The sequence below is a fragment of the Sander lucioperca genome, chromosome 1 (assembly GCF_008315115.2).
Source record: "Sander lucioperca isolate FBNREF2018 chromosome 1, SLUC_FBN_1.2, whole genome shotgun sequence".
NCBI classification, from domain to species: domain Eukaryota; kingdom Metazoa; phylum Chordata; class Actinopteri; order Perciformes; family Percidae; genus Sander; species Sander lucioperca.
The window spans coordinates 11,976,333-11,990,420 of record NC_050173.1 but is presented as its reverse complement, the minus strand read 5'-3'; the positions used below and the strand labels follow the sequence as shown (position 1 = coordinate 11,990,420).

General features: G+C 41.0%; 1 protein-coding gene across 3 annotated transcripts in view; it reads right to left on the bottom strand.

Annotated features, from left to right (window-relative positions):
* Positions 1–1,363: 1,363 nt before the first annotated feature.
* The window catches only part of LOC116035134 (transmembrane protein 132D-like), a 35,953-nt gene continuing 23,228 nt past the window's right edge, over positions 1,364–14,088 (bottom strand). For all 3 annotated transcript variants that reach the window (XM_035998749.1, XM_035998763.1, XM_035998789.1), the window contains 5 exons: positions 12,878–13,086; positions 7,954–8,134; positions 7,616–7,729; positions 7,292–7,483; positions 1,364–3,856 (listed from right to left, as the gene is read on the bottom strand). In XM_035998749.1, coding sequence (XP_035854642.1) covers positions 2,366–3,856; positions 7,292–7,483; positions 7,616–7,729; positions 7,954–8,134; positions 12,878–13,086 — 2,187 coding nt within the window. In that variant the 3' untranslated portion in view covers positions 1,364–2,365. The remainder of the gene's footprint in view (positions 3,857–7,291; positions 7,484–7,615; positions 7,730–7,953; positions 8,135–12,877; positions 13,087–14,088) is intronic.

Below are 14,088 nucleotides of genomic sequence, written 5' to 3'. Positions count from 1 at the left end.
AGCCTGCCTCCTCATGTGGAGTTTGGCGCTCTTATACTACTATCAACTCGCTTTCTGCTTTGCTCCCATAGTAATTACTGGAGGCCACTAGAGGGCGGCGCCACCCTAAACATAAATATGGGTCGTAATTGCTGCTTGAACAAACCACTTATGGGAGCATTTTACTGGGGAGGACAGTCTCATCTATGGACCTGTATCTCAATGAGAAAATAATGTAACTGGAATTATATTTCATTATGCTTGTTTCCAAACCACTCAAGACAAACTCCAATTGCAGCCAAAGCATGATGACTATGATTAACTGAAGATCCCAGTGATGAAGCAAAGTACTTCACATAGACAGCATTGACAATTTGAATGGTGTTTGAGACCAAGGGATGAGCCTGAGTTAACAAAATTGTCTGAGGAATCAAGTAAGCAACAGCATTTCAAAAGCACATTGAGATATATTTTTGTTGCCCTGTTGTTATCATAGAAACTGTTCAGCTTTTATATCTTAATCATGATTGTGTCTGAAATTTAGAGTTCTGAATTCAGCGTCTTCTATGATACGACAGGATCGCAATCAAAGATGCCGGGCCTCGATGCACTGCAGAGACAGCTTTGAATCAATGCTTATCTCCGAGGTGAGTTTGTTTACTTTTCCTACTGCTGCTGGACAGATAAATTGAATGAAAAGCAGAAAGAATTTATACACATACAGAAACGCTGGGCCAGTAGGTAGAGAATTTGGGAGAAAGTTATTAAAATTGCTTTTATCAACACTCTAAATCCATCCAATGCTGTTGTGCAGAGGAAGCGACGACGCTTGCTGTCATATCCACAGCTGCCAATTCCCGAGGTGCAGGGCATCAGATTATCTGGGCATTTTTAAGCTGGGGACGCTGGTTATTTATCAAAGCTCCTAGAATGCAATTTTAAGTGTCGCTGTGGTCACCTGAGAAACACAGGAAGGTGGACGGAGGAAAAAGACACAAATGAGCCATGAGTTATCGTATGAAAGCCTCCACCACTGATAAAGTACTTGTAATTCATTGTGGACACTGTCACAATACACAAAATGAAAATCACTGTCTCCTTTCCCATCTTTCTCTTGCTCTCTGTGTAACACTTATTTTGTGCAGCAGTACAGAATCCAAATATTGGCAGGCACATCAAATATCTTGCTATCAGTATGACATTTCGCTGAATGATGACATCGGCCTTGAATCACATTCAATAGTGATTAAACATAATCAAATCCCATTGATTCATAGCAGAGCTTTAGCCTATAATCCAAACCATTCACTGTGCTTTCCCATGAATGATACTTTACTAGTTTAATGGCTTTAGAAATAATGAATTCAATTAAATTTCAACTATAACAAATGTATCCTTTTGTTCTTTATTGATAGGGTCTCATAGGAAATACACGTCACATTTTGGTTTCAAAATAAGAGGATGTTACATAGAAAAAGGCATCATCATTTTTCTTTCACACACGAACAATCGTACAGCTGAATATGTATTGCTCTGTGTCAAGAGACCAAGATTAAACATTTTTACAAATTGTAGAAGCAGGCCCCAGGGAGAAGCCTGAAGCCCAAGGTAAGTTTGTTAAAAAATTCAGAAACAATGTCCACCTCAAACGCAGCACAGACTATATTTGCATAGCATGCATTTGATTTGAATAAATATCCGGTGAAGACTGCAGTGACAGATTGCTCAAAATAACTTGATAAATGTTGCATATTCTCTGACAAATTGCACAGACTCTTCAGGTATTCTCTGGAGGAATCTGAGAAAAAAAGTACAAAAGGCTGGAAAAGAATAGAATTACTTACAAGAAATAATCCCTCCTGTACTGCATTTACCCTGACAACTAGCAATATCTGGAGCCATTTATAAGGGGGCAACAAAATCGTACAAAAGTTAAAGGAGATGAAATTGCATTTCTTTTTAGTTAGAAATGTAGAAATAAGTAATAGTATAGATATATTTATATTTACAACATCCGATCTGGAAAGCACATATTTTTCAAATACAAGAACCTTGCATTTCGAGGATAAAAATCAGGCCTTTAATCTTAAAAAAATGAACACAGCATCTCTTATGTTTCTCTTAATGGGTACACCATTACATAATGTATTTACAGGTTTCACTTAGCACATAGTTTAATATAAAATGTCCTTTATCTAATCTCAATAAATACATCCTCTAAAGTGATTTACTGTATCTTTTATCAAAACAAAAAACAAACAAAAGCCAGCTTCTTTTCTTCATACATTCTACACCAGAACTTGCTGTGTATTTACACTCTTTATTCCCTCTCTCTCTCTCTTACTCACTCACACTCATACACACACATAGAAACACCCCAACTAACTCACTGGGGCTCTGCTAGAGGTTTGACTACAGGCCACGGCATGTCAGGTAAAGGTAACTGGGGCTCGGCAGGGGCCTGGTGTTGCTGCGTCTGCTGGTTGGCCCAGTTTAAGTCCACACCATTCTTCTTCAGTGCAGCCAAGTGCTTGATGTCCAGCGTGGTGAAGGTGGTGAACTGGACCTGGTTCCGCTTACTGGTGGGGGAATGAAGCGGCTCGCTGCGATGTGGCCTAGCCAGCAAGGTGGCTGAACGGTTTGCCATGGGGTCAGTCACCTTTACCTTAAACTGCTGCTGCTGGGAGCTGGCTTTGCTGCGGCCCAGGGTAGCAGTTCTTTCAGGGACAGCGGGGGCGCTCACAGTGGGCAGGGTGCCCTCCAGGCTGCGGTGATCGATGGAGTCTATGGAGTGACGGGACTCCAGAGGGCGGTGAGCCTCACGTTTTAGCGTGGACACTTGAGCTGGGCCACCTGGAGCAGGAGTGCCATCATTGCTGCTCACCAGCCACACCCAGTCGTGCTTGTGATCCTTCGGGTCCCCGATGAGTGCCGGGCCGGCCTGTAGGGGGGTCTTGTGATTCCGGAAACAGAGGTTATATGAAGCACAGTTGAGCAAAAAAGCCAAGATAGCTACACAGGAGACCCCCACCAAAGCATACATGCCTATTTCCATGTCCAACATGGCTCTGAATGTCCTAATGAGGTCGCTCTCAACTACTTTCGGAGTTTTAGATTTGGGAGGCTCCTTCTTGGGTGTCACCTCTGCTTTAGGAATGTCTTTGTTAGGAGGTGAATTGGGGTTATCAAGCATGTTTCCATAGCTTATCTTCTGCCCTTCTCCTTTACTAACTAAACCCACTGTTGTATCTATAGGCCTGGCAGTGCTCAGTGGTGTATTAAAGCTCGGTTTGCTCATAGTTGTAGTGGCAGTCGTGGGAATGACAGTATATGTCTTACCTCTCGTAGCTCTAGTTGTAGTTTCAATCATAGAGGTTGTTGATAATGTGGTTGAGGTGGTAGTTTCTGCGGTGGTGGACTCCCACTGGTCAGGGACTGTGCTTCTGAACGGCCATTTTTCCCCATCTGTGACAGCACGCTGTGATGTCACCGTTGTTTTAAGCTCACCTACCAATTCTAATGAACCACCATCAAAATCTTTATTTACATCAGTGCCAACCCCACCACCACCTTCTACTGCCACGACTCTGCTGCTACTCTGGAGGTTGATCCTGAGGCGCCCCGTGCCCACCGCCAACTTGCTCTTCCTCTTGGACTTCTGGCATTCCTCACAGATCCTCAGCTCTACTCTCACTAGCGCCCCCTGGCCTTCACCTTCACCTTGTGCTACTACAAATGTGGACTGCGGGGTGCGGCGTACTGTGGCCACCCCCTCATCTGGGGTAGAGACTGTCAGAGAGTAGATGCTGCGGTCAAACAGCTCCAGTGGAGCGACTGCGCCATCGCTGAACTGAACCCAGCAGCTGACCACTGCCTCCTAAAAGAAAGAAAGAAAGAAAGAAAGTAAGTAAGTAAGTAAGAAAGAAAAGACTGTGATACCTAAGAAATACAAAGTTCAAATGTAGAAAAGCAAACCAATATCCTCCCTCCTGCCTTCAGTGAGAGCAATATTCTTATAATAGTTAATAACACTAAATTGCCTAAGCTAATCTCTTCATGATTAAACTCAGTAGGGTGTTATTGTTCCACACAGTCTTATGAAGTCAAAGTATGAATTATAATTTAACAAAAGTGGATGAAGAGATTATAATGAAAGTCCTTTAAACAAGAACAAAAAAGTACAGCGACAGAGGTCATGTTAAGAGCCAATCCAATCACATTAATACACAATGACCTATTTCCTGTTGCTAATGTGAGCTACTGTGTCGCCACAGACCTAACCTATATTTGTGGTTTTGAATACATTATGAATCCCCCTGAGCAGAACATTAACAGCTTGCCATCACATACACAATTGGCTGGTCATCTGCACTGGCATAGATCCAGTAGTTTGTTTTTGACAGGGGCAGACCAGCCACAGCGACAGTGTACTGTAGGTAAAGTGAGCTGTCGCACTAACAGCTATGGACCGCCTAATTGCTGCCCCATGCCTGTGTCGGGGAGCTGGTTTAAAATGGGCAAGCTGCCATGGCTAAATGTGTGAGTGAGCTTTTAAAATGGTCATCTGTGCACCCTGTCTGCCTCTTCCGCTCTCACACAGCATGATAACCACAGATGACGGTCGGGGCTGTGAACACAATGAGTTCACATTCTGGGAGGCAAAAAAACCCCCACAAATATCATTACACCCTTAAGGTGATTGTTGCGTAAATCTGCTCTGTTGTGGCAATTCAAATCCTCTCTGTAGAAGCACATTATATCGTTGCTGGAAAATAAATATTTAGGATACATTAATAGCACGCAATTTTGTCATAGCAAGTTTAAAGTGTAATTTTAAGCCTCCCCTCACAGAGGGTTTACAGTGACATTGTTTTGAATTATATTGTTTGTGGTGCATATACAGTACTGCTTCTGCTCCCTGTGCAGGAACAACCTCACTGGAGAAAACTTTAATGAATGTTGAATAGTGTGGTTATTACCAAACATAGGCATTTCTTTCTTTCTGCTTTTGGCCTTTGACATTTGGGATTTACGCAGTTGAAATCCATCTCTGTGCAAGAAACACTGATCCTGCAGTGCTTTCACATTTTTTCACAATATAATAACTAACAATGCTGATTAATACCACATTTCCCCAACACATTTCCAAAAGAATATTAAACATAATAACACTAGGAACTGTTGAGGTAAATATGGTCATCTCTACAGTGCAAAGTTTTTTTTAGTCCAAACTTGAGACAAAATACATTTTTCAAAAGATAATCTGACTTGCAAGCCAGGACTCCACAAGGATAAGTGGCACATTTTACATACTGTATCACTCCAACAGAGACCAGTGCCTACTTCCATCTTTAACTATGAGATGCCAAAATTTCCCTCCAGAAACAAGATAGATTTCTCTCAAAGTGACTTTCTAAAGTCAAAATGCCACTTCTCTCCTCTATCCTTTGACCAGATATAATACCCTGTCATCCACCAAATGTAGAGTTTTTATTTCCCTCCAACCACCTCTCTGAACAAGCGTGGGAACCTTTCTAGGACCTTTTGATTCCTTGCATGATCATATACACCTGTACCCTGATATATTAAAGTGCTCATATTATGCTTTTTGGCTTTTTCCCTTTCCCGTTATATATCTTTTTTGTGCAGGTTATAGGTTTACAAAGTGAAAAAGCCCAAAGTCCACCCCAAAGGGACTTACCATCTTCCAGTGGAAACACAGTTCACAAACTGCTCCAAACAGCTCTATTGTAGTCCAGCCTTTACTTCCGTGACGAACGAGCGTCACTTTGTAACACACGTTATAATGCTCACCTAGCTGCTAGCGTGGCACTCCCTCATACTCTGCAACTGACTAGCTAGCAGTACTTACTGCGCATGTGCGACTCCCAACAAAGATGGAACAGAAGCGAGATGCCTCACTCTGTAGCTAAAACAGAGAGCTCAACACACAGGGTGAAAAGAGGAGCTGCAGCAATGTGCAGTATAAAAATATGGTGTTTTCTGAAAATTAAACCACATAAACGTATTCTGGTACAACCTCTTAATACAATTATGAACCTGAAAATGAGCATAATATGTGCACTTTAAATCAAACGTTTCATTGAACATAATGCTTTGCAACGATTCCGTCCCGAAAGATGTCTTGCCAAACACTTGATGTGGTTGTAGCACAACTACTGCTGCCCAAATACAGTATGATGCAAGTAAGTTGTCACCCCGCTGGTCACAACTATTCCTATAAATTCCTAGCAATGCACTCTCCACACATGTATACAACCCAGTAGACTTACGATCTAATCAAATTAAATCAAAATTAAAATCAATCAAATCAATGAATCAGTAAATCAGGGTTAACTACGCCTGCAATGTAGGGAATTCCTTTGGCTTCAGCCTGCTTATGATTAAGTGCTAAATCCTAAATCTAAACACTAAAATCAATACTAAAGTCTTATGTACAAGGTTTGATTTGCATGCGGGAAAATCAAAAAGCAGCAACACAAAAAAAAAATTCTAATCTGCTAACAGTGCAAGAAGCGTGTTGGTCTTAAGCAGTTCTGTGAGGATGGTGATGAAATTCATGCTGTTGCTTTATCCTGCCTGCTTTATTATACATGCATCTGTGAGTGTTTCCACACTGGTAATAAAAGAAGGAAGCTTGTCAGTGGAAGACAATGATGAATGCCAGGGGCCTGCTTGTTAAATGTGCCCACTCTTTTAGGATGCAACAAGAACAAGAAAAAAGGGATGTTTTTAGACTTTGCACACAAAGTCAAAATCATAGCTGCAATGGTAGCTGCTCACTACAAGAGGGAAATAGCTTACTTGTTAAAAAGCCAATAAATAATGACACGATTAGAATGAATGCAGACACAAAAGCATTGCAGGCTCTTACCTTTGATATTTAATAATAGCCTATAGCAATCTGAATTCAGCGTTTGTGTTTCTGCTCTTATGTAAGCCCCCTGATGAAAAAAATTCTATGAATATTTTCTCACTGTTTCAAAATCTGAATAAAAGAATGGATCCATGATTTACTCCTGATCATAAATAATCCCTCTATAGGCAGACACACGTTCATAATCTCACATTGAATTTATAATCTGTTGTTACATACATTTGTTTATTTCTTGTCCCATCTGATTTTCACACTCTGTTGAACTGGCCTTCACAAGTTATGTGGCATGGCTAAAAATGAATCACTGTAAAACTAACATAAAAAGGGCATTAAAAGAGACGAGCACCATCACAAACAGCTGAGCTGTACCCCACAGTTTTATGCTTTGTGCTTTACAATTTTCCAGTTACTTACCTGTTTGAGCTGAGTGATCATCTGCCTTGTGGTTGCTGTTGCGACGATGGCCCTGCTGCTCCCTGGACTGAGCTGCAGGGACAGAGAGAGCCCAGATACCAACTGCACCCCCAGCTCTGTCACGCTCACTTTATCATCCAGCACCTTGATGCTCCTCTCAGCCAGGGCCGATGATGTCAGTGGGGACAGCACCTGCAACATGTTAAACCTCATCCAAACTGCAAATGGATATTCATGATTCTAGCATGCACTGCACCTGTTAAAATCACGCACACACACACACTCACACAGAGAAACCTAACCAAGATCACAGCCATGGCTCACCTGTATAGTAGTAGTACCCACAGCCCGTCCCTGCAGCACCACCCCATCCTGCACCCTGGCTACATCAGGATCTGCCACTTTTAGAGAAGAGCGTACAAGATTGGTCACATCCACCTGTCAATAAAAAAAAAACGTTAATTGCATTAAATCCTTACCCAAAGCTGCTGCGGTAATTTATGATTATTATCGTTCCACTAATTCAGTGTCAAGCTAGGTGTTGCAACTTCTGGGCCATTGAACTTCAGACTATTTTCGGACAAACCCATTTAAGACTGGATAACCTAAATGCTGCTAAGTGCTAGCATGTCATCTTCAGTCAGACTGTTAAATGTTTTTACCTGCCAGTCAGGACCCAGGAAGTACTCAACAGGGTCTGCACCAGTAAGCGGGTCAGATGGCGCCTCAGCATCGGTCTGGGCCATGAATGGTGTTAGCACCCTGAGTGTAGAGTGCTGGTACTGCAGCATGCAACCCCTGCCCTTCCTCATCTCCTCCTCTTCCTCACTGTCCCATGTTGACCTGACACACAAAGGTAACACAATAAGTCACATACTTTATTTACAGTTCAAAGGAATAGTTAAGGAAACATTTCTTTTTTTTTGGTGCTTTTTTTGCAGCATGTTGGATGATAAGATTGATATAATGTCCATACCTGTATGCTAAATGCGAAGTCAGAGTCAAGAGGCAGCTAGCTTAGCTTAGCATAAAGACTGGAAGCAGGGGGAAACAGCTAGCCTGGCTCTGTCCTAAGATAACAGAATTCGCCGAGCAGAACCTCTGAAGCTAACAAATTAACGCATTATAAATCCTTAGTTTAACCATACAAAAACCAAAGTGTATAAACAACAAGTTGTTGTTTAACAGAGGATTATTTGCTGAATTATTTTTGGCAAGTTGCAGTGACTCCAATAAATATCCAAGCATGACCCTGTTTTTTTTACCTGGACACATCCAGGCTGGCTATACCCTGCTGCATCTAGTCATTGTGCTAAGCTAAGCTAACCACCTGCTTACTGTAGCATACTATTTAGCGCACAGGCATTAAAGAGGTATCTTCTTCAAGAAAGCAAAACTTCTTCTTCAAGAAAGCAAAACTAATACTTTAAAGTGCTCATATTTTGCTTTTTGGCTTTTTGGCTTTTTCCCTTTATTGTGTTCTATATATTTTTGTGCACGTTATAGGTTTACAAAGTGAAAAAGCCCAAAGTCCACCCCAAAGGGACTTACCATCTTCTAGTGGAAACACTGTTGACAAACTGCTCCAACAGCTCTGTTGTAGTCCAGCCTTTACTTCCGTGACAAACGTGCGTCACTTTGTAACACACGTTATAATGCTCGCCTAGCTGCTAGCTTGGCACGCCCTCATAATCTGCAACTGACTAGCTAGCAGTGCTGACCTAGCTACAGCGCATGTGCGACTCCCAACAAAGATGGAACAGAAGTAAGACGCCTCACTCTGTAGCTAAAACGGAGATCTCAACACACAGGGTGAAAAGAGGAGCTGCAGCAATGTGCAGTACGACTAAAATATGGTGTTTTTTGAAAATTAAACCACATAAACTTATTCTGGTACAACCTATAAATACAATTATGAATCTGAAAATGAGCATAATATGAGCACTTTAAGCACAGACTTATGAATGATGTGTTATTGCATGCATTCTTCTACACAATTATGTGAAGTTACTGAAGTGTAATTTCAGTGTGATGTGAATTTTAAGAATCTGCTGCAAAACAGCATGTATTCTTTAACCAAACTTCAACCAAATGACTGAATTATTGAGTAAACAGCATGAGACTCATTCACAAAAAAATATGCATCGTATGAGTGCTGATCCCTCCTTATTTATACATAGGAGAGATAAGTAAACAATAATAGTTAAACAATGACACCACAAAATCATGCAGTTAATCTGTGATGTGAACTCCTAAATGTCATTTCTAGTGGCCAGCAGAGAGACTATGAACTCAAGAACAATACTGGAGACCAACAGTGTGGCTGTTGATGCCGTCGAGGCACAAAACATTTGCAGAGTGACCTTTCCTTCTAAATGAATTTAAGTTACATTAACCAGGATCCCACAGCTGACTGGTTTGTTTGTGGCCGATGGAGATTAAGCTGTGAACCATCCTCGAACCCCTCAGCAATAATCATTTTGCATCATTATCGTAGACACAGCTGGTCTGCAACGCACTGCACCCCAGGTGTGCTGGAGGGCTGGCGGGTGTGCTTTTAAACTGCAGGCAGAAAGCTATTGTCAGGAGCTACAGTCCAAATAAACATCATTATTATATTGCCTGAGGTCAGAACTTAACATGTGATGGAGATGCTGCTTGAATTAAATAAGTGTGATTCAACAGCAGGCAGCAAACTAACTCTTTCCTCAGTCCTTTTGTCTATGGAGGTTATTAATTACTTTAGCAGAGAATTAACTGTTTTAACTTATTTCAAGTTCAATCTATATTTTTGTCTTTTATTTGGCTTTGATTGGATTCAAAGTACGAGACTTTGAAATATCAGCTTTTGTAGCATTTGTTTAATTGCATTTTTTGTACTTACTGACTTGTTGATTTCCAAAAACACTCTCTCGTCTCTTAGCAATGGTTACTAAATGTTTCAATTAGTTCTTTGATGACCCTTGAGACATTATGCCTTCTATTAGGTTGCCAGCTGGCAGCCAATTAACATAAACAAATACCATCTTATTATAAATTTAAAAAAAAAAAAACTCTGTTAGTGTTAACTGATAATAGTGTTTATTTCAATCCATTTTGAATCCAACAAGTTTTTAAATAACAGTAAAAACTTTACTGCAAATCATTATCTGTTACAACCTGATGCTATACACCCACAAAAAGAAAAGAAAGCAAAGCAGGGGTGAGGATGTTTCATCAATCCACAGTTTCAAAGTAAGTCAAACTGAATTTACATTTTGTGTATGAAGCCCTAGTGTATGAAGTCTAATACCAGTCTGTTGTGTCGCTACCAATTAGACAGAAATTCCAGTTGCTTCTCTGCCACTATGCACATGTCCAACACTGTAGCACGCAGAAACACAACAAGCATGGCACAGAAAATTAGGCTGGCCATTACAATCACCATAGCAATATCACATTTCTGACCTAGTATCTGTTTGTGGGTATTGAATGTTTTGAGAGATGAAAGCCTCAAAGAGTTTTTACCCCAGGAAACAGCCCATCAGTCGACCATCATCATTAGTATTGAGTGAAAAAATAATGACTTTACTGTAAATATTGAGTGAAATCCCACTAACCTTTGTCTCCAGGGCAACTGTATTGCCGCTACAGTGTCCTATCCACTAACGCACCAAACCCATATGTGATGGTTTTATGAGACTGACTGCATTTACAGTATGCAGATGGATATTAAAAAGCACACCTCTCAATATGCTGTAACCCAATTCAATATCACCACTAACTACATACCTTACCATACAGCTGAAAGCACATCTCTCTGATGCTGCTGTCAACAAAACTGATTATTATAAACTTCACAAAGAAAAATAAGATTTCTTGCATGGCTAACTCAGTGTACATCAGCACAGCTAATGCTTTCTCCTTTTAAATATCTCTACAGGGTCAACTGCATTACCAAATGATGGGTTGCTTACGAATGAAAAGGCCACCTAAACAAATTAAATTTAACAGGAAAAACAAACATAACAAATCTTTCCCAGATAATTCATTCTTACAACAAATTACTTTTGACTTGAAATAGCTTAATGTCCTTGCTGAGTCTACGGATTAAAATAAATATATTATTAAAAATAGGTGCAGTGAATCAACTCTTCATTTTTCTGACAACTGACAAAAGTGCTTTTGTCGGCGCAGACCAGCACACAAACGTGATACTTCTGATTTTCACAAGACTGTGGTCACAAAAAAAACTTGTAGCAACATGCAAAACATTTGACTCAAAAATCACAAATGAAGATGACTTCACAGAGAACAGTAATGGACTTGGCTAGCCCAGTGCATTCCATACAGACGCTAAAGGGGGCTTTTTGTGTCGTATCTGACGCTGAGAGAAACTGACCAAGGGGCCGTTTTTGACGTGTTGGGAGTCAGAACGAGTTGTTCTTTGACAAGCTATCGCTTATCTTAATGTTAGCTAGGAGCTAAGTAAATTAGTAATTAGTCAGGGTGGCAACAAAATTGCTGTATAGATTTAGTAGTCTTATTATTGTCTTTTAAAGTGCCCATATTATGAAAAAAATCACTTTTTCTGGGATTTGGGGTGTTATTTTGTGTCTCTGGTGCTTCCACACACATACAAACTTTGAAAAAAAAACATCCATGCTGTTTAGAGTGAGATATGGTTTCTGAATGTGTCCTGCCTTCAGTCTCTGGGTGAGCTGGTCAGAATTGGCACGGCTTGTGACGTCACAAGCCGAAACGAGCTGACTAACCGCAATCATTAGCTCGTAGCGTTAGCGTTAGCATGCTTCCTCGTTCTCAATAGCAAAGCACTGCTACAACACACACAAGTTCACCATAATCCACAAAAGAACTACTTACATGTGCGCCCTCATTTAGAAGTCTCCCAGCTAATTCTGCCTTGTAACTGACCGAAGTTGTAGAAACAGCCTTTCTTTTACTGTCTATGGAGCTAGCTAGCTGACATGATCTACATCTGAGCTACTGCACATGTGCGAGTGCAATCAAAGATAGTACAGAAGAAGAAGAAGAAAAGAGGTCTCACTCTGTAGCTAAAACAGAGACCAGCTGAAAAGAGGATCTGCAGCAGTGAGAGAGAGCGGTGCAGTACAACACAAATATGGTGTTTTTTGAAAATTAAACCATGTAAACCTATTCTGGTACAACCTTAAAATACAATTATGAACCTGAAAATGAGCATAATATGGGTGCTTTAAATTCAATTAACTATGGGCCATGTCTAATGTAAGCTATCTGTCATTTATAGGTGGCAGGAAGTAAAGTTAGCCTAATGACTTGTTTAGGACTTGTCTTAATGTGGGACTTGTTGGTCTTGACTTAGGGCTTTGCATCACCTTTGCTTTCGACTATTGTGGTTACAAATATATTCAAAAGTTTTTTAAACCAAGTCCCCCAGTGCCTACTGTACCTGTATCTGACTCATACAGCAGCAGTGTGCTCATACAGCAGCACATTTACAGTTTGAAATGATTTTTTTCACATGGCACCCTCAGAATCAAGCTACAACAGGAGCTCTCACAACAACAGATGCAACTGTTTGACACAGAACTGGCCTAGCCTTACCTCCTGTTGCCTGTAGTAACAGGTACTCTCCAGCCCTTTATCTGGCTGAGCTCGGGGTCGGCCAAATCGATTAGCAAGGGCAGGCGAGGCATCCATACACTCATCTCCAGCTGGGCACTCAGGAAACCGTAAGTAAAGTTGACCATCACCCTGCTCTTTCCTCCTGTCTCCTTCCCGTTTACATACACATATTCACATCGCTCCGACACCTGGACAAGACAGAGAGAGAGAGAGAGAGAGAGAGAGAGAGAGAAGAAAAAAAGAGAAAGAGGAAAGGTGAATGATGCAATGTCCTGTGTTTGCATCTGGCCTGAAAACAAAGACAGCCCTTCCTTTCTTGCCGGTCTGTCACTCTATAAACATTTATTTGATTGGGCAAGAAAGTGATTTAAAAAGTTCAGAGTCCCTTTAGAATCACTGGGCTAGAGTTGGGACTGAACTGTCATCTTGTGATTTGGATACAACTTTCTCTGGACAAACACTAGCGGAGGCTTTTCCATGTAAAGCCCAATGGAAAATGAATAAGAAAGTTTTAGTAAGAACTGACAAAGAGAGGAGAGGTGGAACAGAGGCACCAATAGAAATAAGCTAAAACCATACAAACAAACACATTTTATTAATTTCGTCTGGCTGAGGAATCACACAATGTTTCTGTTTATGTCATGTAAATTCACGACTAGGGTCTCTATGAAACTATTACTGAATATAAATTAGCTCTGCCTTACGACTGTTCCTGTAGTGCTGTGTGGTAGGCGGGAGCGTTGCAGTCCCCCACCAGTGAGAGCAATGAGGTGAGACACAGCAGTTGGTTTATTTCAGATTGGAGGCCTATCTCCTCTGCCGCCTCACTTATCTTAACAAACCAGTGGCTCCACAGCGGTAATTGTAGGGTACTAGACTGGAGAGTAGCGTGTAGCACAGGAGAGAGGGAGGTGAAAAGAGGGAGGTGGAAAAAAGTGAGGAGGCAGAGGGAGGAATGACGTCCAAGGTAAGTCAACTTGAACTCCTGTGGAAATGTTAATGGAGACCAGTCTGTGAAGACCTTTTCCCATCATGCTGACTGGTCCAGACCAAAGTCTCTGAAGTCTCCAGTGCAATTACTGTACATGTACTGTAGATGGGTCGATGGACGAAAAACATTAACTTTATAAGCACTTAAATGATGTGGATTTTTTCCAGCTCAGCAATGAGACATGTTGATAAAAATTAGG